General features: G+C 57.4%; 2 protein-coding genes across 3 annotated transcripts in view; one reads left to right on the forward strand and one right to left on the reverse strand.

The window, feature by feature from the left end:
• The first annotated feature begins 1,834 nt into the window (after window positions 1-1,834).
• Window positions 1,835-4,865, forward strand: LOC132374588 (steroid 21-hydroxylase). The gene is made up of 10 exons (XM_059938443.1): window positions 1,835-2,045; window positions 2,132-2,221; window positions 2,338-2,492; window positions 2,578-2,673; window positions 2,782-2,883; window positions 2,986-3,072; window positions 3,239-3,439; window positions 3,700-3,878; window positions 3,961-4,064; window positions 4,160-4,865. Exons 1-10 carry the CDS (start codon window positions 1,835-1,837, stop codon window positions 4,423-4,425), a joined length of 1,491 nt encoding a protein of 496 aa, XP_059794426.1. The 3' UTR covers window positions 4,426-4,865.
• TNXB (tenascin XB) overlaps window positions 4,453-22,771 on the reverse strand; it is a 59,680-nt gene continuing 41,361 nt past the window's right edge. For both annotated transcript variants that reach the window (XM_059938442.1, XM_059938441.1), the window contains exons 21-42: window positions 21,082-21,378; window positions 19,028-19,360; window positions 18,273-18,620; window positions 15,789-16,121; window positions 13,634-13,957; window positions 12,894-13,241; window positions 11,985-12,272; window positions 11,342-11,620; window positions 9,742-10,029; window positions 8,403-8,726; window positions 7,749-8,084; window positions 7,343-7,465; window positions 7,083-7,226; window positions 6,770-6,889; window positions 6,522-6,665; window positions 6,293-6,423; window positions 6,036-6,168; window positions 5,789-5,940; window positions 5,602-5,698; window positions 5,349-5,510; window positions 5,097-5,260; window positions 4,453-4,744 (exon numbers count right to left, since the gene is read on the reverse strand). In XM_059938442.1, coding sequence (XP_059794425.1) covers window positions 4,643-4,744; window positions 5,097-5,260; window positions 5,349-5,510; window positions 5,602-5,698; window positions 5,789-5,940; window positions 6,036-6,168; window positions 6,293-6,423; window positions 6,522-6,665; window positions 6,770-6,889; window positions 7,083-7,226; window positions 7,343-7,465; window positions 7,749-8,084; window positions 8,403-8,726; window positions 9,742-10,029; window positions 11,342-11,620; window positions 11,985-12,272; window positions 12,894-13,241; window positions 13,634-13,957; window positions 15,789-16,121; window positions 18,273-18,620; window positions 19,028-19,360; window positions 21,082-21,378 — 4,970 coding nt within the window. In that variant the 3' untranslated portion in view covers window positions 4,453-4,642. The remainder of the gene's footprint in view (window positions 4,745-5,096; window positions 5,261-5,348; window positions 5,511-5,601; window positions 5,699-5,788; window positions 5,941-6,035; window positions 6,169-6,292; window positions 6,424-6,521; window positions 6,666-6,769; window positions 6,890-7,082; window positions 7,227-7,342; window positions 7,466-7,748; window positions 8,085-8,402; window positions 8,727-9,741; window positions 10,030-11,341; window positions 11,621-11,984; window positions 12,273-12,893; window positions 13,242-13,633; window positions 13,958-15,788; window positions 16,122-18,272; window positions 18,621-19,027; window positions 19,361-21,081; window positions 21,379-22,771) is intronic.

A 22,771-nucleotide genomic window follows, 5' to 3' on the forward strand; every position in this document is an offset into this window, starting at 1 on the left:
GGGGCACTGCATGTCATTCATCATGTCTGGAATTTGGATTTGGAGGTGGTGTGGAAAAGATGGGGCTGGCAAGGTAAATGGTGTCAGTTTACGAAGGGACATTCACAGGCATGCCAGCATTCCAGGTCACTCTCCTTTTGAATGGATCCCCTCCTATTCCATGCAACTTTGAGAAGTTCTGACCTTCCCCAGTATTTCAGAGGCTTCCGAGGGCTACTGTCTACATGCCCTGGTCGTTGCCCATCAGATCTCTCCCAAAAGCTGGTCAGCATGGCGGTGGCATAAACCCACCTATGAGAGCCAGAGAGTCAGCTATAGTTGTCAACTATGAGGAAGGTGCCAGCTGTTGCTGCCCAATCCCAGAAGTCCCATGTTTTCTCCTTCCCAGTCCTGGGCATGGATCCAGGCTGAGCCTGAGCCTCCTCCATCAGGACCCCATCAGAAGTTAACTCTTCAAGCTAGTGGGTAGCACAGCTGGAATCTCGACTCAGGCGCTCTGGCAGCACAGCCTTGCTCTGGTTAAAGCTCTGAGGTTGGTTCACAGAGCCAAGGATGGGGAATTGGGGGATGCGTGGACCTCAGGTCATCTGCCAGCCCTCACCCCATCCCCTAGGTGCCCCAACCTCTCACGGAGCCCTGCCTCCCCTCTTTAGCATGACCTCTCCTAAGCCCCTCAACTGCCTCCTCACCCATAAAAGTGGCCCCTGATAGCCCTACTTGGTCCACTAGGACCCCACCCCTTGTGGCAACGGCTCCCAGAATAGGGCTGGACCCCTGATCCCGGCTGTGGCTATCAAGTTCCTTCCTGCGGACTTTGGAATCTATGGGGGGCATGTTCAATCATGCCGGGAAACCCCACTTGTCCTGGGGCTAAACCTGTAATCTGTGGACCCTAACCCGGAAGGCAGTCCTGTTCTGCCTGCACCTGGGAGCACAGTCAGCTTGACTTCAGAGTGGGAGGAGACAGCAGACTAAGAGGACGGAGGAACGAAGAGTGAGGAAGCAGTCCCGTCTCTAGGGCTTCTTTGTTCCCTATCCCTGGCCTTCCAAGGCCAGCGAGGTCCCTTCTACTTTCCTGCTCTTGGGTTCCGTGAGATACCCCTGTATTTGTATAACAATTCTTAATTTTGGCTCAAGCCAGCTCAAGTGGGTCTCTTTTCCTTGCAACCAAAGAGCATCAGGTACATGGTAAGAGCTCCAAATTAAGGGACCATTTACTCCTTCATCTTCAACTTTTGAGAGTGAAATGAGGCGCTGTTAGTGATTACACTGGGACTACAGGTATAAACTGGGATAACGCAGGCAAACCAGGACATCTGGTTCCCCTACCTGTAAGTGAAAAGAAAAACACACAGACCACTTTCATCTCCTTTTGTTCTTCAGGCAATCTGGGAGGGCGTATTAAGCAGGGGTTGTCACTTTTCTCTCCGAGACAAACTCCGTGGCAGTAAGCTGGTCTGAGGTGGCAGGGTTGGGGGGTGCGGTGGGGATCGGGAGAGGGCTCAGGCCCAAGAGTGGACATGTTTTCTTTCTTGCGTGGTTGATGTGGAGGCAGAAAGCTGGTTCTGGCTGTTGGAAGAAGGTCAGGGCTGTGTTTCCCTTCCTTTCTTCTTGACAGATGAATGGGAAAAGGCCTGCTCTTTGATATGTGGATTTTCGAAGGCCAAGAGGGCTGGTGCCATTCCAGGAATATACTATTTTGTGGGCGGGACAGTGGGCAAGGACCTGAGGGAAGGGGTCAAGGGAGGCCTCAGAACAGCCCAAGTAGCCAGATGGCTGGAGGTCTCAAGAGCTCTAAGCGGCCAGGCCTGGGCCCCTGCCTGCGTCTCCAGCCATGGTACCCGCGGGGCTGCTACTGCTGCTGCTGCTGCTGCCCCTGCTAGTCGGCACGCGCCTGCTGTGGGGCCGGTGGAAGCTCAGGAGCCTCCACCTCCCACCTCTTGTCCCCGGCTTCCTGCACCTGCTGCAGCCCAACCTCCCCATGTATCTGCTTAGCCTGGCTCAGAAACTCGGGCCCATCTACAGGCTCCGCCTCGGCCTGCAAGGTGAGAGTCCGCTCCCTCCCTCGCCCCACAGCGGTGTGGAGGTGGGGTCCTCTCCCTGCTGACACCCTGCTTTTCCTCTCCCCCAGATGTGGTGGTGCTGAACTCCAAGAGGACCATTGAGGAGGCCCTGATCAGGAAGTGGGTGGACTTTGCCGGCAGACCCCAGATACCGTCCTGTAAGGGATGGGGGGCATTGCTTGATGCAAGAAGCAGGGGCTATGGGAGGCAGGGAAGGTCAGGCCCGTGGCTTCCTTGGTCAGTTCGACCCCCTGCCCCCAACCCCTACTCACAGACCGGCTGGTGTCTCAGCACTGCCAGGACATCTCAGTAGGGGACTACTCCCTGCTCTGGAAGGCCCACAAGAAACTCACGCGCTCGGCCCTGCTGCTGGGCGTCCGCGGCTCCCTGGAGCCCCGGGTGGAGCAGCTGACCCAGGAGTTCTGTGAGGTGAGGCTCGACTCCCACAGTTGGCCCAGGTCAGCTTCACCCCTCCTGGCAGCCTCCCTATTTAGTTCATGCTCCTTCTCCTCAGCGCATGAAAGCCCAGGCTGGTGCCCCCGTGACCATCCAGAAGGAATTCTCTCTCCTCACCTGCAGCATCATCTGTTACCTCACCTTTGGAGACAAGGTCAAGGCTCTCTTGCCCTCACATAGGCTTGGCCCACCCCCCCCCCCCCAGCCCCTCCCTGACCCTCTCCTGGTCCTGAACCGAAAGGATTCCCTCCTTTTCCGGCAGGAGGACACCTTAGTACATGCCTTTCACGACTGTGTCCAGGACTTGATGAAAACCTGGGACCACTGGTCCATCCAAATTTTGGACATGGTTCCCTTTCTCAGGGTGAGGAGGTGGAGCCCCGACACACCTGGTCCTGGGAGACAGGGTGGAGGCGGGGACGAGGCTCCCTTCCCAGCAGCTACACTCTCTTGCTGTCTGCCCCAGTTCTTCCCCAACCCCGGGCTCTGGAGGCTGAAGCAGGCCATGGAGAACAGGGACCACATTGTAGAGAAGCAGCTGAGGCAGCACAAGGTGGGAACCGTGCGTGCACCGGGCTCCTCCTCAGCTCACAGCAGTCGTGCTGCTGCCCCCGAGCTAGGCAGCTTCTTTGGCATCCCACCAGTCCTGGACCTGTCGCCACCCGCTGAACCCCGGCCCCAAGCCAGGCGCTCAGGCTGGCTCCTCCTCCCCTCTCCAGGAGAGCATGGTGGCCGGCCAGTGGAGGGACATGACAGACTACATGCTCCAGGGGATGGGGAAGCAAAGAGTGGAAGAGGGCCCCGGACAGCTCCTTGAAGGGCACGTGCGTATGTCTGTGGTGGACCTTTTCATCGGTGGCACTGAGACCACGGCAAACACCCTTTCCTGGGCGGTGGCGTTCCTGCTTCACCACCCTGAGGTATGCCCTGGAGGCAGGCGAAAGGCTCCTTCCTGGCAGCCTGGCCAGGGCAGCGGGAACCCAGCTCGCTGAACCCGACGCAGGCTGTGTTGGGAGGGGGTTGGGGGGGAGTGAGTCTGGGGTGGGCTGGGAGGGGGTTCTCCTACTTGGCACAAAGTCTCCGGTGAGTTGCTCCAGAGAATGGTGGGAGGCTGGGCAGCTGTGGGTCGGCTAGCGGCAGGGCTTGGACCCCGGACCTCGGGCTTGCCCCCCTTTCCCAGATTCAGCGGCGACTGCAGGAGGAGTTGGATCGCGAGCTGGGCCCCGGAGCCTCGGGCTCCCGAGTCCCATACAAGGACCGCGCTCGGCTGCCCTTGCTCAACGCCACCATCGCTGAGGTGCTGCGCCTGCGGCCCATCGTGCCCCTGGCCTTGCCGCACCGCGCCACGCGGGCGAGCAGGTGACTCCCGAGGGGGGGAGGGCCGAGTGGCAAAGGCCCCAGCGGGGTCCTGGCGGGCCTCTAACTCAACCCTACCCCTCAGCATCTTCGGCTACGACATCCCCGAGGGCATGGTTGTCATCCCCAACCTCCAAGGTGCCCACCTGGACGAGACTGTGTGGGAGCGGCCGCACGAGTTCCGGCCCGGTGCGTGGCGGGGCGGGTGCCCGCGGCGCGGGGGCGGCGGAGGCCGAGGGCCGGCGGCCGCTGAACCCCGGGTCCGTCCTTCCGCCCGCCCGCAGACCGCTTCCTGGCCCCGGGCGCGAACCCCAGCGCGCTGGCCTTTGGCTGCGGGGCGCGCGTGTGCCTGGGCGAGCCGCTGGCGCGCCTCGAGCTCTTCGCGGTGCTGCGGCAACTGCTGCAGGCCTTCACGCTGCTGAGCCCCGCGGGCGCCCTGCCCTCGCTGCAGCCCCACCCCCACTGCGGCGTCAACCTCAAGATTCAGCCTTTCCAGGTGCGGCTGCAGCCCCGGGGCAGCGGAGGCCGGGGCGTGGGCGAGCGCCAGTGACCGGTGACGGGGCCGGGACTCACTGGCCTCGGTTTCTCCCTTTATTGCTCCCGTACAAACCCCTTCCCTCCCCCCTGTAAACATGGTGCTGTGAGATCGCGGGTGGAGAAGGCTTCCTCCGGTGGCTGGATGGTGAAGGTGGCCCCCGGCTCTTCTCTGAGCGCAACCCCTCAGTGCTCGGCAGTCATAGTAGGGCGCTGGAGGGGTGAGCAGCGGCTCAGCCTCCCCTGCCCGGGGGCCGGTAGCTTCTTGGTCTCAGCTTCATTTCCGTGAAGGGCACGGAGAAGTCAAAGCCCTTCCAGTAGTACCAGCTCACTCCCTGGGAAGGGGGTGTTGAGAGAGAGTCAAAGCCTGACATCCCATCTGCTCCCACCTCTGTTCCCCTCTGGCGAGATGGCTCCCAGAAATCAATCAAGTATCCTCCCTCCCCTTATCCTTCTTAAACCCTCAGCTACAAAGGACTGAGGCTGAATCCTGAGCTGTCCCTTTACATCCAATAAATCATCTTCTCCTCGAGAAAACTTGTAGAGATTGGCATTACTGTTCCATTTCACAGACGAGGGCCCTGGGGCGCTGGGCGGCTCAGTAACTTGTCACACTGTGCGTCACAAACACCCAGGCAGGCTGAGCCCCGCCAGCCCCAGCTCCGTGCTGCCTCCTGGACCTCTCACCTGGTGGTCCACTGTGCTCCCGTAGAGCCCGTTGAGGTTGGCATAGTGGCAGTTCCTATACCACCAGGCCCCTCGGTAAGAGACGGCACAGGAGATGAGCAAGTTGTTGGGGTCTCGGTCACGGGCAGAGAAGACACTGCCGCTGTGGTAGCTCATGGAGTCCCCTGGGCAGGGCGTGGAAGGAGCAGTGAGGGCCTCTCCTCCCCATTCCCACCCCGTCCCTGCCCTTCCCCCACCAGGCCCACCCCTCACCTGCGGTGCCATGGTAGCCTTCCAGGTGGAGGCGGTAGAACTCATCAGCCGAGCCTACTTGGAAGGAGTCGTACTGGGCAAACACGGCCTCGTCCCCATCCCGCAGGTCCACACGCAAGGAGTAGTCGCCGGCTTTGGTCAGGCCGTGCAGGGCCTCGTTGCCTGGGGGTGGGGAATGTGTGCTCATCAGGGTCCTTGTGTCCACAGGGCCCCCATCCCTCCCCTGGTCCCGCAATCCCTGGGAGGCACTAACCCAGCCAGAACTCCTCGGAGATGTTCCCAAAACCGTGGGCATAGTCCTCCCAGTCCCTCCAGAAGTCAGTTTTTCCATCCATGCGGCGCTGGAACACCTGGAAGCAGGTGGGGGCACCATCAGCCTACGGCCCCGGGCACAGCAACCCTGCCCTGTGCAGACCCCTGGGCTTCTGACTGCCACCCACCAGCCAGCCACCCCCATCGGTCTCCATGTCACAAAAGACGTTCAGGGGCCGCTCGCGGTTGCCGTTGAGGAAGACGGTGGTGGTCCTTGAGGTGCTGACCCCGTTCTGCACCTCCTCCCCACAGTCCCGGGGGAAGGGGATCCGAAGTCCACCTGGGGAGAGGAGAGTGAGGGGCCGGTCCTTTTTCCAGATTATAGACGCCCACTACACACTCAGCCCCCAACCTCAGGTCCCAGCGCCTGAGTACCAGTGGTGAAGGAAGTGGACACGGGTGGAGTGAAGCTGTGGTCCCACATGGCCCGGAGCCACGCGCTATAGGGGGTGGAGGGAAAGAGGCCGTGAAGCTGGTGAGAGGTGACCCCTCCTGGGAGCAGGATCTCCTGTGGAACAGACAAGGGGCAGGTCAGGGGAGAGAGAGGTGGGCCCCAGCTGGGAGGCAGAGGCAGCACTTCCCGGACTGGAGCCCAGGGAGGGAGCTGGCCGGAGTGGCAGGGGTGAGGGCACCTGGGTCTGTCCATCGGGGGTGTTGAAGCTGAGCAGGTAGCCAGTTGGGGGGACTTGGGGCGCAGTCCAAGTGAGCAGGGCTGTGCGGGGGGTCACCTCCTTGGCCTCCAAGTCCTGGGGGGCCTCCAACCCTGGGAGGGGGAGGAAGAGAAGATGGAGATGAGGCCCATCCTGGCTCTCTCGCTCCTTCCCCCCCCCCCCGCCCCCCAATGCACCTCACAGACCGTACCTGTGGTGAAGGTGATGCTGGCTGGGGAGGTGAGGTTGCGGCCCCGAAGGCCATGCAGGGTCGCCGTGTAGTTGGTGTGGAGCACAAGGCCTTGCAGGGGGTACTCCACGGCGCTGCCAGGGGCTGAGTCCTGTAGCGAGGGGGCTGGGAGAGGGCGTGGGGCATCAGCGGCTGCCCTGCCGGAGCCCAGCCTGCCCTCTGCTCTCCCACCCTGACCAGTCCCCTCCAGAGCCCTCAGCCCTGCTCACCTCCTGGGGCTGTGACCTTGATGTCATAGGTATCCACCGGGGCCTGGGGGGGCTGCCAAAGCAGCAGGGCGGATCCTTCCGTCAAGTTCAGTGCACGCAGCTGGGTGGGGCCGTCAGGAACTGGGAGAAGGGAGGGGGCCCAGAGCTGTTCCCTGCTGCTCTCCCCACTCCTCGCCTTCCCAAACTCTGCTGGACCTCTCGTCTGCCATTGGCGCCTCCAACACCCCCTTTCCCTTTCCCCATTCACTCTCAACTCCCACCGGCGCCCGCATTTTCTCCCCCTACTTCCTGCCCGGGTCCCAGACTGTCTCACCTGTGGTAAGGAAGCCTGTGAGAGGCTCACTCTCCTCAAAGCCACGGACGGAGACCACGGTCACGTCGTAGTGAGCGCCTGGGACGAGCCCCTCGAGTTTCTGGGTCCGGGTTCGGCCATCCACCTGAACGCTCTGTGGCTCCCCTGAAAACACACCGGGCTGGGGAGGCGGCCAGGGAAGCGAGGAGGAGCTGCTGGGTGGGCAGAGCGCAGGGCGCCGGAGGCATGGAGCAAGTGACACACGGGCAAGAGGGTATCACCTCCATCTGCCAGTTGGTAGGAAACTTTGAAGCTGTCCACCCTGGACGGCGGGGGCATCCAGCTGACCTTGGCTGACGTCTCCCCGATCTCGCTGAACTGGAGGTCACGGGGGCGCTCCAGAGCTGACGGGACAGATGAGCCAAGGAATCATGGTGAGGGCAGAGGGCAGGGAGGCTCCTGCCCCGGGCTTCCCACCCTCTTTCTTCTCCCTGGGCCCTGCGGCCTCCGGACGTGCTCACCACCCCGCCTCTCCTCTAGGCCTAGAAATGGAAGCCGCTCCGCAGACTCCAAGCTCGCCACCACTCACCAACTTCCCCTCTGGCTGAGGCACTAGGTGCCACCCTAGGGAGTACAGAGACCCCCACTTTGGGGCAGCACGTGTATGTGCCCAGCATGGGGCCTTACCGGGGCTGAGGGTCCGGGCTGTGCCCTGGACGCCGTCGGCCTTGTGAGGCCCGCGCAGCCCATACAACGTAAGGGTGTACAGGGTCCCTGGACTCAGGTCCCAGAGCACGGCCGAGCGCCGTGTCCCTGGCACCGTCAGCTCCCGCTGCAGCGGGGAACGCGGATGCAGCTCCAGAGCGCTCGGTGACGGGACCCCAAAGCGGAGCAGGAAGGAGTCAAAGGCCTTGGGTGGGGCCTCCCAGTTGAGCCGCAGCGAGTTGGTGGTCACGTCAGTCACCGACAGGTGGGATAGGCGGGGCCCTGGCTCTCCGGGTGTCTGACCAGCAGGAGCTGGCCCTGCAGAGTAGGTGGGAAAGAAGGGTTTGGAGACAGAAGCACACCAGCTAGGTGACCTGGGGCTGGATCCCTTCCACCACCCCACCCTGGCCCTCATTTCCTCATCTGTAAAATGGAGCTAATGAGGGGCTGGCACCCACGGGTCGGACATAATGACAACATGTATGTGTAGAGCCGAAGGCTGTGCACGCGCCCCTTCCTCCCTCCATGGCGCCCTCGCGGTGTTCTTTCCCTATGGTCACCGCTTCTGGGTACCCCCTTTCGCCTCTTCAGTCCCAGACTAGAGGCAGGCAAGGCCAGGCCCTACCCTGACGGTACCTGTGGTGCCCTCGGCTGAGACGGGCCCCAGGCGCTTCCCTTCACGCAAGCCGTAGAGGAAGAACTTGTAGGAGGTGCTGGGCTCCAGGGCTGACACAAGGACCTTGTTCTGGTCGCCACCCACGAGCAAGGCCTGGGGCTCCCCACCTGTGCTCTGATACTGGACCACGAAGGAGTCAAAGGGGCCCTGGGCCACGCTCCATGAGAGGCGCAGGGAATCCGGGGACACGTCCTTCACTGCCAGTGCCCCTAGGCGGGGCCCTTCAGGGGGCTCGGGGGCCTCCGTGGCCAGGTGCCAGGATGCTGGCATGTCCTCTTCTGGGGCTGCGTGGGAGAAGCCCAGAGAGCAGCTGAGCGGGGTTGAGGGGGGTGGGGTGGCGGGGCCCTCCCACTCCATCTCACCCTCCAGAGAGGGGATCGGGGCTGGCCGAGGTGGGGGACCTCACGGTCCCGGCCACGGCAGCGTGGAGAGAAGACAGGGACTGAGGCTCTCCTAGCGCCTTCCTTCTCTTGAATCTGCCGCATCCTTGCTTGGGCACTGACTCCTGCCACCCCTCGGCCTCTCTCTGAGTGCCAGCCCAGTGGCCCCAGGACCTCTCTGTGGGGCTCCTTTGCTGTCTGAATCCGGTGCTTGCTCTCTCCTTCTTCACCCCGATGTCTCAGCACGCCCCACTCTAGATGTCTGCACGGGCCCTGTTCCCTCCCCAACCTTCCAGGGCGCCTGCTGCCATGGCTTGAGGCAGGACTAACTCAGTCCCTCCCTGAGCTCAGGGCACGTGGTCCTCCCTGCTGAGAAGAGCTGAGGATGGAACTGGCTGGTGAACTCGAAGGGCGCATCCTGCCAGCCAGGTCGGCCCCGCCACCGCCAGGCTGATTTGAGGCGGGTGTTAGGAAATCTGGAAGGGGAACTCCATCAGTGCAGCCACTCCTGTTGGTTTCTATGCCCCTGGCCTGCTTTGTTTTCCAGTAATTTTCCATTTGAGAAAATGCTCCTGACTCATCCACGGGAGGGGGTTTGCCCTCATCTGGGCAAGGCCAGCGTGCCAGGAGGTAAGAGCCGCCCCAGTAGAGTAACGGGGAGCAGCTGGCAGCATTGGGGCTGGGCGAGGGTCGCAGATCAGGGACCGCTGCCAGGGCTTTGCCTCGCCACCTGTCCTGGCTCCTGCTTCTGACCGACCCCGCGATCACGCTGGTTCCGAGGCTCTTCCTCCCCTGAGCCCTGTGCAGGGCCCCCTTGCCGCTCTACCTCGTCCACTCCTGCCAGACCTTCAGCACAGAGCTGCGAGGACACCCACTCAGGCCGGCTGGCTAGGACCGAGCAGGACAGCCTCCCGCTCACCTGTCGTTCCCAGGACAGAGACGGGGCCCAGGTGCTGTCCTCTGAGGAGCCCGTAGAGCAGAAACTTGTATTTCCTGCCAGGCTCCAGGCCCTCTATGGTGACCTCCCTCTGGTCTGCGGCCACAGGCACCACCGAGGGCTGCCCATCTGTGTCCCTGTACTGGACCACAAAGGAGTCAAAGGGGCCCTGGGCCACTGTCCACAAGAGGCGCAGGGAATCCGAGGTCTCATCTGTCACTGTCAGCTCCCCCAGGCGGGGTGGGCGCTGCCTCTCCTTCTTCAGGGGAGCTGTAGGGAGAGCGGGGGCGGAGGGAGAAAACCTTAGTTAAGAGCTGCCTTTACCTCAGCCCTGGCAACTTCTGGAAGGAGGGAGGGTCAGCCACCTGGGGAGACAGGCAGGCTGCTCCAGCCCTGCCTTGTACGAAGGAGCCCAGTTTCCTCCTCTGGAGGTCGCTGCCCAAACTCCTTCCTGCCCCCACTCCCCCACTCTGAGATCAGGGTGCAGTAAATGCATAAAAGAGCACCTCATGAGACAGTTGTGGCTGGGATTGCAGGAAGGGCCTCAGTTTCCCTCTGACCCCCAGCCCCCCAGAGCAGGAGTGTGGCCAGAGCTGAGAAAGGGTCCCAGAGGGTGTCTGGGTCGTCAGGGAGATGCCCCCAGATAGTCAGAGCTGGGCGGGACAGCCAGCCAAGCTCACGGGCTCCCATTGCCCAGCCATAAACTCGCCCTCACTCACCGTCAGCCTGGGCCCTCCTTTCTACCTGCTTCCCCAGCCCTGCGCTAACACCACGAGACCAGGGCGGCTGGGTCAGGCACGGGGAGAAGCCAGGGGCAGAGCTGAGCGGACAAAGGGCAGAGCAGAGCACAAAAGAGACTTGTCTAGGTGGGTGTGGGTACTGACTGATGGGGGTTGGAGAAGCCTGTATCCAGTCTCCACAATGAAGGTCTAGGGAAGAGAATTACAGAGTCTGAGAGCCCCCAGGTCCCAACTGGCCGTGCGCCCCATCCTTGTCTGGCCAGGGTGACTCATGGTCCTGGAGGTGGAGTAAGGGTCAGTGACCCACCTCCACCCCTTCCTCGGGGGCTGAGTCATGGGCACAAGACACCAGATTTTTCCATAGTCTTTTTGCAGCCAAACCCTCCCATATTTTCCACTTCTTGCCATAGAGCTGGAATGAAGGGAGGAGGATGTGAACATTTATTGAACCCCAGTAGATTTTAGTCATAACCGTCATGCAGGTGTGGAAACTGAGGTTCAAGGAAAAGAAGTGGCCTGTTGAAGGCCACACAGCTGGCAATCAGAATTTGAACACAGGTCTGCTTGGCTCCAAAGTCTGAGTTCTTTTTATTACACTGCCAATCAGTGAATGAAGGAAATAAATGCTTGGAACAGTGCCTGGCATTCAGTAGGGACTCAATAAATATTTGCTTTTGGTGTTAGGATTGTCATGCCAAGGCTGAAGAGAGGAGAATAAACTTTGCGGGAAGGCCCCGGGGCCAACTCTGGGGGCTCAGATGAAAGGAAGCTCTGGAAAAGGCGGGGGGTGGGGTGGGGGGGGGGTGGGGGCGGAGTGGGGTGGAGGCAGGGCCAGGGCTCACCCGTGCTGCCTTCAGCAGAGATGGGGCCCAGTCGTTTCCTGCCTGCCAGCCCATAGAGCAGAAACTTGTATTTGCTATTGGGCTCCAGGCCGGGGATGGTGATCTCACGCTGGTCCGAGGCCACAGGCACCACGTGGGGCTGCCCGTCCCTGTCCTTGTACTGAACCACGAAGGAGTCAAATTCGCCCTCGGGGACCGTCCAGGAGAGGCCCACGGAGTCTGGGGTCACGTCTGTCACTGTCAGCTCCCCGAGGCGGAGAGAAGGTTTAGTGTCTGGGACTGGAAAAGAGAGAGGTGCATGGAACGTGACAGAAATGAAGCCGACAGAGCCTCCTCGGGGTGCTAGGGTTCTGGGCGCTGGTTCCGGGTGCTGGGAGGGGGTGACCAGGTCACATGTCAGGAAGAGGGAAGGCAGAGGAGTAGGGATAAAAGAGGAGCCAGGCAAGAAAGCAAGTGTCCCTCGGGATGTAGGAGGAGTAGGATGGGAATGAGGGGCTAACGGGCGTACTCAGGACCTGGATTTCACTGGACCCAGTAAATAAATGGGTCTGGAGTGTGGAGCACAGAAACGTGAAATTCCACAAGGGAGTGGAGGATGGTCAGGGGACTCCAGGGTTAAAGGCGGCCTCCAGCCCTCACTCACGGGTCTTTGCGTCTGCAGAGACTGGACCGTGTTGTTTCTCATCCTGGAGTCCGAAGAGTAGGAACTTGTACTTGTGGCCCGGGGCCAGACCCGAAACCGAGACCTCTCGGAGGTGTCCACCCACGGACACTGCCTGGGGCTGCCCCTGCACATCCCTGTATTGGACCAGGAAGGAGTCGAAGGGGCCCTGGTCCACTGTCCAGGAGAGGCGCACTGTGTCTGAGGTCACGGCTGCCACAGCCAGCTCCCCCAGGCGGGGTGCCACGGGGGGCTCTGTATTCAGGGAGGCTGGAACAGAGCAGAGGAGGCTGAGGTCAATGGCAGGACCCTGGGCCAGAGAGGGAGGGCTGTCCCCTGGCTATGGAATGAACATTTGTAGCAAACTCTTCTAACTGCTTAACATGTCCCAGGCATTGCTGTAAGCAGTTCACAAACAGTACACTTAATCCTCACACAACAGATGAAGTAGATGCTTTTATCCTTATCACCCTCATTTGACGGGCATCTGTGGCACAGAGAGGTTAAGAAACATTTGAAAAACACACAGTGCCTTCAGAGCAGGATTCAAACCTAGAGAACCTGATTCTGCAGCCACGCTCCGAGCCACTAAAATGCTTGGTTAGGGAGACTGAGGAAGCCACACATGAACAATTGAGCAAGTTTGAGCTGCCAGATCATGAAGACAGGAAGAAAGCTGAAACGTATGAGGCACAGGCTACTTGCCCAGCTGACCCTGAACACACTGTCCATCAGCCCTCACTCAATTCAAGGATGAGGCGGGATCGTCAGCAACACGTGAGAAAAGAAAGGGACCCAGAGGCCCATTTGTGAGGAGTGCTAAGATCCAAAGGGGGAAACAAGAGAGCAACAGAGGGAAACCTGGGAGTCAGGGCCTGCCCCCTCACTCACCGGTCACGCCCACGGTGGACACGGGGCCCACACGCCGCCCCCCGTGCAGGCCGTACAGGTGCATCTTGTACTTGCGCCCGGGCTCCAGGCCCCCAGCGGTCACCTCACTCTCCTCGCCCCCGACACGCACCACCTGGGGCCCGTCCCTGCCCTTGTACTGGACGGTGAAGGAGTCGAAGCGGCCCTGGGGGACGGTCCAGGAGAGGCTCAGCGAGTCCGGCGAGGATCCTGTCACCGTCAGCTCCCCCAGGAGGGGCTCCTCGGGGGCCTCCGAGGCCTCTGTGCTGGGCTCTGTGGGGCTGGGGGTCTCCTCCATCTCTGTGGGGCTGGGGGTGTCTTCCTCTGCAGCTGAGAAGGAGAGACACAGACAGGGTGAGGCAGGGACCCCAGGTGATGTCCTTGGGTCTCCTCCCAAGCCTTGGCCCCGGCTCCGGGCCCTAAAGTCAGTTCAGAGAAGCCCGTCCTTGGGGCTGGGTGGTCCTGCTCAGCTGACATCTCATAAACATGCCTGGAGCCTCCGGGGTCAGCTGTGGGGGACCAGGGCAGCCACCAGCATGGCTCACGGAGGCCCTTCTCTGCCCAGGGGGACACACTGGTCCTCAGGGAGCCTGGAGGAGGCACAAAGGGCACCATGGCTCAGCCTCGAGTAGAGGGGCCTCCTGCACCCCACTCACCCATCACCTGAGAGGGGGGTGATCCTCCCACTAGGTCCCACCCTGGGGCTTCCACCGTCCACTCACTTGTCACCCCGATGACAGAGACGGGGCCCACGCGCTGGCCGCTGTGGAAGCCGTACAGGTTCATCTTGTACTTGTGGTCTGGCTCCAGGCCCGAGACGGTGACCCCGTCCTCGTACCCCGGCACCCTCACTGCCTTGGGCTGCCCGTCCCCGTTCTTGTACTGGATCAGGAAGTGGTCAAACGGGCCCTCGGGGATGGTCCAGGAGAGGCTCAGGGATTCGGGGGTGGCGTCTGTCACTGCCAGCTGCCCCAGGCGAGGCTTGACAGCAGTCTCGGGGGCCGCAGTGGACGGGGCTTGGGTGGTCATGGCTTTGTAGTCTGGATCTGGACAGAGACATACAGGACAGGTGAGGTCTCCTCAGTCCTCAGTTCAGCATATGAAGTGGTGTATTACAAAAATAAAATAATAAGGAACAGGATGTGTCCACAGTAGCTCTAACTCTTATTCTTTCTGGTCCCTATAATGTCGGCCTTCCTGTCACCGTACCCTCATCCGCCCTGCCCTCACCCCCTACCTACCAGCACCCCTCCTAGGACACAGGCTCACATGGCCGCTGTGCTCTGGGCCTCCCTCCACCGGGGTCTCGTTGGCATCTTACTCCCTTTGGCTAATGTCTTGCCTCCCAAACAGCTCAGAACCCCTGCCCCACTTCTCCAATCAGAAACCTGGAGTCTTCCTGGATCTGTTCCTGTCCCCAGCTGCCATCAGACTCAGAGCGTCCAATTCTCTCTCCCAAGTTCCTCCTGTGTCTCCTCACTCTCCACACCCGCAGCCCCACCGTCCCTGTCTGGGCCGCCCTTACCTGTCACCTGGGTTATCGCCTCCCCATGGGTCTGCCTCCCTCCTCCAACTGTTCTTCACAGGAAGCCAGAATGAGCCTTTAGATGCACATCTGATGGTGTCAGTCTCAGCTTAAAACTGTGCAGCAACCCTCTTTATCCCCTGGAGAAATCCCTGGCTTCCTGAGCTCTCCACCGCATCTCTTCCTACCTCTCCACCCCCATCTCAGGACTATCTCCCCCACTCAGAGGATTTCATACAAAATCCTCTCATGTGCCGTGATGTTCCTAGTTTCCAGGCTTTGTACCAGCTGTGATGTTGATCTGATGCACCCTTCATCTTATCTCTAGGTGTCACCAGGCAACGCCTGTGCGACCTCAGGTCTCAGCTGTCCCGTGGGGACCCGTGGGCGGGCAGGTGGGCGTAGGCATCGCTGCCCAGTCTTGGCCTGGCCGCGGGGCTTCCTGTCATACACGCATCCCCCTTTGCTCCATTTGCTGGTTCACAGCCTGTCTGTGAGCCCCAAAGGATAAGAACTGGTTTCTCTGCCGTATCCAAGGTTTCTCTCAGTGAACTTCCTCAGTACTTGGCTCAGGCCACCCACATCTTTGCTGAACCATAGGCGTCATAAGTCTGTTAATACCCAAACGATGAGGCCAGGGGGCGCTTCAGTCAAGACACTGCATTCTGAGCATGCTCTGTCTTCCTCCACAGCCTCCAGTCAACTACATAGAGGCTGAGCCTCTGAGAGGACTCAGGGATGCAAGTCTGATTCTGTTCAATAGATTCTAAGAAAGTGTCCAATTCCTTCGTTGTGAGGAGCTTTAGCAAAGTGTGGTCCTTGGACCAGCACCATCAGCATCATGGAGGATTTTATTTGCTTTTTTTTGGCTGCATCGGGTCTTAGCTCTGGCACGTGGGATCTCGTTGCGGCATGTGGCATCTTTCATCGTGGCACACGGGTTTCTCTCTCTAGTTGTGGGGCGCGGTCTCAGTAGTTGTGGCACGCGGGCTCTCTAGTTGTGGCTCGTGTGCTCGGTAGTTGCAGCACGCGGGCTTACTTGCCCTGCGGCATGTGGGATCTTAGTTCCCTGACCAGGGATTGAACCTGCGTCCCCTGCATTGGAAGGCACATTCTTAACCCCTGGACCACCAAGGAAGTCCCTCACGGAAGATTTTAGAAATGCAGAATCTCTGGCCCCAGCCCAAATCTGAATCTGAATCTGCCCTTTAACAAGATCCCCAGGCCATCTGATGTCCTAAAGAAGACGTGCTGTCTAGAATATTTATGTTTTCACAAAGATGGTAATAAAGGGAAACTCTTCCAGGACCTGTCTTCCCCACCCTGCATCCCACTCCCCCAAATTCACTTACCAGTCACGCCCACGGCGGACATGGGGCCCACACGCTGCCCCCCGTGCAGGCCGTACAGGTGCATCTTGTACTTGCGCCCGGGATCCAGGCCCCCAATGGTCACCTCACTCTCTTCGCCCCCGACACGCACCACCTGGGGCCGCCCATCCTTATCCTTGTACTGGACGGTGAAGGAGTCGAAGCGGCCCTTGGGGACAGTCCAGGAGAGGCTCAGCGAGTCTGGGGAGGATCCTGTCACCGTCAGTTCCCCCAGGAGAGGCTCTCTGGGGGGCTCTGGGGCCTCTGTGCTGGGTTCTGTGGGGCTGGGGGTCTCCTCCACAACCTCCTGGAGGGCTGAGAAGAGAGATTGGGGGTAGAGGCTTAGATGGTGACTTGCTTTGCTGGTGATGTCAACAGGGACAACCAGGTGCATCCAGCAAAATACTCCTCAAGCTGTAGGACTGGAGGCTTGCTCAGCCTCTGGGTGCGCCATTTGGTGACTCCATGCTAGAGAGACTGAGACGGGCTTGACCCCATCACATACTGGCTGGCAGGCACCATGAACCTTCAGAAGGCAATTCGGACATACATGTCAGGAGCCAAAATACTGCTCATTTCCTTCGACCCAATAATCTCATTTCTGGGCAGCTATCCTAAGAAAATTATTAAAAAGCAGGAAAAGTTGTATCACAGGAGTTCATTTTGGGATTATTCATGACAGCAAAATGTGTCAGGGCTCCAAAGGAACCACAGAAGAAGATTAATTTTGTTATGGCACTTTCACCATGAAGCATCAAATAACCATTAAAATGATGATTAATGCAGGTTGTGTAGCCACAGGATAAATGCTCTCAGTGTAACTTGCGTACAAAAAAAGTAAGAGCCAAGAATTATATGAATACTCTGCAATCTTAAAACATGCGCTGCATGGAAAATGCAGAAAGAGAGGATGTGTTACGTCCATTGTTATGAATGGTGGTTCTTGGGTCAGAAGGTGGTCCAGTAAGAGATTTTTTTCCCTACCTTCCAAACTTTCCATCATGTTGCTATATTCTTTTCACAGAAAAATACAGACTTAAAAAGAAACCCTGGGGCTTCCCTGGTGGCACAGTGGTTGAGAATCTGCCTGCCAATGCAGGGGACACGGGTTCGAGCCCTGGTCTGGGAAGATCCCACATGCCGCGGAGCAACTAGGCCCGTGAGCCACAACTACTGAGCCTGCGCGTCTGGAGCCTGTGTTCTGCAACAAGAGAGGCTGCGATAGTGAGAGGCCCCCGCACCACGATGAAGAGTGGCCCCCACTTGCTGCAACCAGAGAAAGCCCTCGCATAGAAACGAAGACCCAACACAGCCAAAAATAAATAAATAAATAGAGAAATTTAAAAAAAAAAAAAAAAGAAATCCTGAGTTATAAAAATTAGTAAGCTGGTGGAAGATGTGGAGTGGGGACATGGGTCCCTCTGTACTTTGCATGTGCTTGTGATTTGCACGATAGAGGGTTCCTCTGTCTGGAGTATCTTCAGGAGAGGAGAATGAACCTCACAGAGGCAGCGACTCCCCCCACAAAAGACTGACTCACAGAGGGGCTGTGTTCTTCCACATGCAGAGGAACTCTGGTGAAATACTGTCACCAGGCATAAGAATCTGGCTGACAGTGACTTAGAGAAGCCGACCTGACTGCAATTTTGGAATTTAATTAACCTTGTGATTTTTTTCTCCTAATTTCTTAGAGACTAGAAACTGTAACTTTTTCATAATCAGAAATGAAATAAGTTGCAAGAATGATGAGGGGGAAAGACAGAAGGAATACAAGAGAGGAGAAGACATTTTGAAAATTTTTTTTTCCTGATTATAAAAGAAACGCTTGTCATTTAAGAAAATGTAAATGACACATAATGGAATAAAACAGAGAAAACAGTACTGGAACATTCTATCCTGTCTCACAAACCATGCATCCCACGGGTGTTTCCTTCCAGTTGTCTTACCATGCAAGTTATTTTCAAGTGGTTGTGATTAGCCTCCTTACAAAAATTTTAAACTCTTTCTTCATTGTAATAATATAAAGTAATTGTCTTATGTTGAAACATTTCAATGATGCCATAATACGTCATTTTAGAGATGTTGTCTAATTAATCATCTCAATGTGGTTCGATGTTGGGTTGTTTTTTCTTCCTTTTTTTTTGGTTATAACAAAGAATGCTGTGATTTGTGATTAAGATGGAAAGAAAAGAAAACTCTAGTAACGTCACGCTTGGTCTGTGCCTGACACATTTCACCCTTGGAGGGAGCCAGTGATTGACCATCAGAGGAGGCCGCATTACTGTGAACAATGAGGCTGTAGGTTGGCAAAGGCCAGGGCACTACACAAGGGTCATGGCCCAGGGCCATGGAGGGAGGGCATAAAAGGGGACCAGAGGCTGGTGAAAGAGCAGAACAGTCAACCAGCTCACCCATGAGGAAAAGGTAGTTCTACCCCGAGACCGCCTGAGCCCCGCCCTCACTCACCGGTCACGCCCACGGTGGACACGGGGCCCACACGCCGCCCCCCGTGCAGGCCGTACAGGTGCATCTTGTACTTGCGCCCGGGCTCCAGGCCCCCAGCGGTCACCTCACTCTCCTCGCCCCCGACACGCACCACCTGGGGCCCGTCCCTGCCCTTGTACTGGATGGTGAAGGAGTCGAAGCGGCCCTGGGGGACGGTCCAGGAGAGGCTCAGCGAGTCCGGTGAGGATCCTGTCACCGTCAGCTCCCCCAGGAGGGGCTCCTCGGGGGCCTCCGAGGCCTCTGTGCTGGGCTCTGTGGGGCTGGGGGTCTCCTCCATCTCTGTGGGGCTGCGGGTGTCTTCCTCTGCAGCTGAGGAGAGACACAGAGAGGGTGAGGCAGGGACCCCAGGTGATGTCCTTGGGTCTCCTCCCAAGCCTTGGCCCTCCTCCCAAGCCTTGGCCCCGGCTCCGGGCCCTAAAGTCAGTTCAGAGAAGCCCGTCCTTGGGGCTGGGTGGTCCTGCTCAGCTGACATCTCATAAACATGCCTGGAGCCTCTGGGGTCAGCTGTGGGGGACCAGGGCAGCCACCAGCATGGCTCACGGAGGCCCTTCTCTGCCCAGGGGGACACACTGGTCCTCAGGGAGCCTGGAGGAGGCACAAAGGGCACCATGGCTCAGCCTCGAGTAGAGGGGCCTCCTGCACCCCACTCACCCATCACCTGAGAGAGGGTGATCCTCCCACTAGGTCCCACCCTGGGGCTTCCACCGTCCACTCACTTGTCACCCCGATGACAGAGACGGGGCCCACGCGCTGGCCGCTGTGGAAGCCGTACAGGTTCATCTTGTACTTGTGGTCTGGCTCCAGGCCCGAGATGGTGACTCCGTCCTCGTACCCCGGCACCCTCACTGCCTTGGGCTGTCCGTCCCCGTTCTTGTACTGGATCAGGAAGTGGTCAAACGGGCCCTCGGGGATGGTCCAGGAGAGGCTCAGGGATTCGGGGGTGGCGTCTGTCACTGCCAGCTCCCCCAGGCGAGGCTTGACGGGAGGCTCAGGGGCTGTGGTGGGCAGGTCTGTTGGCGCTGGGGTCATTTCTTGGTCTTTTTCTGAGGCTGGATCAAGAGACAAAGAGAATGGGTGGACATGCTTTGTGGGTTCCCTCCTAACAGGGGATGGATTTCTCCCAGACACACCAGGGCCCCTGCAGCCTGGAAGCCAGTGCCCCAGGATTAAGATATCATTTCCAGGACTTCCCTGGTGGCACAGTTGTTAAGAATCCACCTGCCAATGCAGGGGACACGGGTTCGAGCCCTGGTCTGGGAAGATCCCACATGCCGTGGAGCAACTAAGCCCGTGCGCCACAACTACTGAGCCTGCACTCTACAGCCCACGAGCCACAACTACTGAGCCCGTGTGCCACAACTACTGAAGCCTGTGTGCCTAGAGCCCGCGCTCCTCAACAAGAGAAGCCACCGCAATGAGAAGCCCGCACACCGCAACAAAGAGTAGCCCCCGCTCGCCACCACTAGAGAAAGCCTGCGCGCAGCAACGAAGACCCAACGCAGCCAAACAAATAAATTAATAATTAATTAATAATTAATTAATTTTTAAAAAAGGACATCATTTCCCTGGTTTGAATGTTCAGTTTCTAGGGGACAGAGCACACACTTGTGGAGACGTCAAAATGGTAGGGTGGGACCCCCATGACCTCAACATGTGCAGCATGGAACCTGTAGGAGCTGCTGAGTAAATTCATTTAGTGGGACAGGACTAATGCTTTGTAATAGCACCACACCTAACCGACACGTCGCATCAGGAGGTACATGTGCTCAGGTTCCTATTTTCCTTTAACACCTCCTCTGGTTTAGAAGGCTTTTCTGAGCATTTGAGAAACTAATTTAGATTTCACAGTTGAGGGCAAAGAGGTGAGACCACACGAGATCATCTTTGTAGTTGGGTTGCTTTTGGACCTTGTATTAATTCTCTTGCCATCTTACAGCAGGGATGACCCATCACGCCCGCAGATTTTTTTTTGTCTTTTCTGTTCTGCATAGGGTTTTATTCTGCCTTAATAGCTGAATTACAAAATCATCGTGTTTCACATCTCCACTGTGTTTGGGAACCAGGTTTTAAGCATGTAGGGGGTAACAGCTACAAAAGAGCTTAACAAAAGCAACCAACAGCCATGTTAGGGAGTAATTAATGAAGAGAAAATGCCTTGTTAAGTTGCACATATGACTAATATTAACTATTGAAGTAATAGTATCCACGTTAGCAGGATTCCATGTTGATACAGCATACATGGGTGTCAGTTTGGGAGTTGGGGAACAAATACAATTGTACCCACTGAAATCAATGATAATTATAAGAATTCACCCCAAGGGTTTTCAAGAACTAATCTTCCTCCTCAGAAGGGGGAGCCTGTAGTTACCAAACATTGTGTGTGAGACAAGCCACATTCATGCCCACCCTGCCAGACAGGTGTGGTTATTCCTTCTGTATGGATAAGGAAAGGGAGGCACAGAGAGGTTGAGTGACTCCCTCGAGGTCACACAGCTCTAACGGGCTGAGGCTAGGGCCAGCCCCAGGTCTGCCTGAGTCTGTGCTATTTCTCTGGCACCCTGCCTCTTCAAGGACTCAAAAAGCCCACCTGTAAAGGGTGAGACAGCTAAGGTGACACCAAAGGCTTGGAGTGCAGACAGGCACAGAACTGCTCCCAGAAGCCTGGGAGGCTCAGTCTCAAGAACAGTGGGAGAAAAACACCTGAGTACTGGCAATAAAAGGGAAACTGAGTCCAGCTCAGGGCAGGGCCAGTGTCCTATTGTACACTCACCAGTTAAACCGACAGTGGAGACGGGGCCCACGCGCTGGCCGCTGTGGAAGCCGTACAGGTTCATCTTGTACTTGTGGTCTGGCTCCAGGCCCGAGATGGTGACCCCGTCCTGGTGCCCCGGCACCCTCACTGCCTTGGGCTGCCCGTCCCCGTTCTTGTACTGGATCAGGAAGTGGTCAAACTGGCCCTCGGGGACGTTCCAGAAGAGGCTCAGGGAGTCGGGGGTGGCGTCCGTCACAGTCAGCTCTCCCAGCTGTGGCTTCAAAGGGGGGCTGGCAGGGGGCTCCTCTTTAGGGGCTGGGAAGAGATGCAAACAGAATCGTTCCTATTGCTGGAAGGAACTGTTGAGGCCCTGCTCTCCTGGATTCAGGCCAGAAGGTGGGCCAGCTCTGTGGGCCTAACTTAAGATGCATTTCTGCTTATGAGCATCAGAATCTCTTTGTGGCCTCCTTATGGTCCATCAAATGTGCCAGGCAGCTTCTTGCCTCAAGGCATTTGCACTGACTGTTCCCTCTTCCTGAATGTTCTTTCCCCAGATGTCTGCACGGCTCATGTTCACACTTCCTTTCATTCAAATGTCTCCTTCCCTTTAGGGCCTTCCCTGACCACCCTATTTAAAATCCCAGTTCTCCCAATTGCATCCTATCTTTCTTACTTGGACCTGACTCCAACAACAAATTGCAAAACAACAATTATGACACAATCAGGAAACTGTAGCACTATCTGGATATCTGATTTTTAAAGGTACAATCATTGTATCACGGTTATTTCTAAATAGTCTTTTTGAAAAGAGCAGTACACTTAAATATGTAATAATGGGGACTTCCCTGGTGGCGCAGCGGTTAAGAATCCACCTGCCAATGCAGGGGACACGGGTTCGATCCCTGGTCCGGGGAGATCCCACATGCCGCGGAGCAACTCAGCCCCTGTGCCACAACTACTGAGCCCGCGTGCCACAACTACTGAAGCCCATGTGCCTAGAGTCCCTGCTCTGCAACAAGAGAAGCCACTGCAATGAGAAGCCCATGCACCACAACAAAGCCCCCTCACTGCAACTAGAGAAAGCCCACGCGCAGCAGCGAAGACCCAACGCATCCAAAAAAAAAAAAAAAAATGTAATGATGAAGTAAAGAGTGTATGGAGTAAGTTTTAAAATATTGCAGCAGTATATCCATACAATGGAATATTATTTGGCTATAAAGGAATGAAGTACTGCTACACGCTACAACATGGATCAACCTCAGAAACGTGCTTGGTAAAAGAAGCCAGACACAAAAGAACACGTATTGTATGATTCTAGTTATATGATGCATCCAGAAAAGGCAAATCTACAGAGACAAAAAGTAGATTAGTGGGGACTGGAACTGGGCATGGGAATGGGTCTGGACACCAGGTTTCTTCTTGAGGTGATGGAAAAGTTCTAAAATTAGTTAGTGATGCTGGTTGTACAACTCTGTAAATGCACTAAAATTGGTAAGTTGTATACTTAAAACAGGTGAATTTTATGGTATGTAAATTATACCTCAATAAAGCTGTTAATAAAGAAAACATTCTAGTCGGGGAGGGTGGGAAGTGAGTGGGGTCTGGATGAGCTAGACTGGCCAGGAGTTGATTTTTGGTTGAGGCAGGGTGATTGACACATGGCAGTTCATTATGCTATTCTTCCTCTTTGGGTATACGTTTGAAATTT

The sequence above is a fragment of the Balaenoptera ricei genome, chromosome 11 (genome assembly GCF_028023285.1).
Source record: "Balaenoptera ricei isolate mBalRic1 chromosome 11, mBalRic1.hap2, whole genome shotgun sequence".
Classification (NCBI taxonomy): Eukaryota; Metazoa; Chordata; class Mammalia; order Artiodactyla; family Balaenopteridae; genus Balaenoptera; species Balaenoptera ricei.

Coding starts and splice junctions, on each gene's coding strand:
- LOC132374588 (XM_059938443.1), top strand. CDS start 1,835: ATGGTACCCGCGGGGCTGCTACTGCTGCTGCTGCTGCTGCCCCTGCTA. Junction 2,222..2,337: donor CAGACCCCAGATACCGTCCT/GTAAGGGATGGG, acceptor CCCTACTCACAG/ACCGGCTGGTGTCTCAGCAC. Junction 2,493..2,577: donor TGACCCAGGAGTTCTGTGAG/GTGAGGCTCGAC, acceptor CCTTCTCCTCAG/CGCATGAAAGCCCAGGCTGG.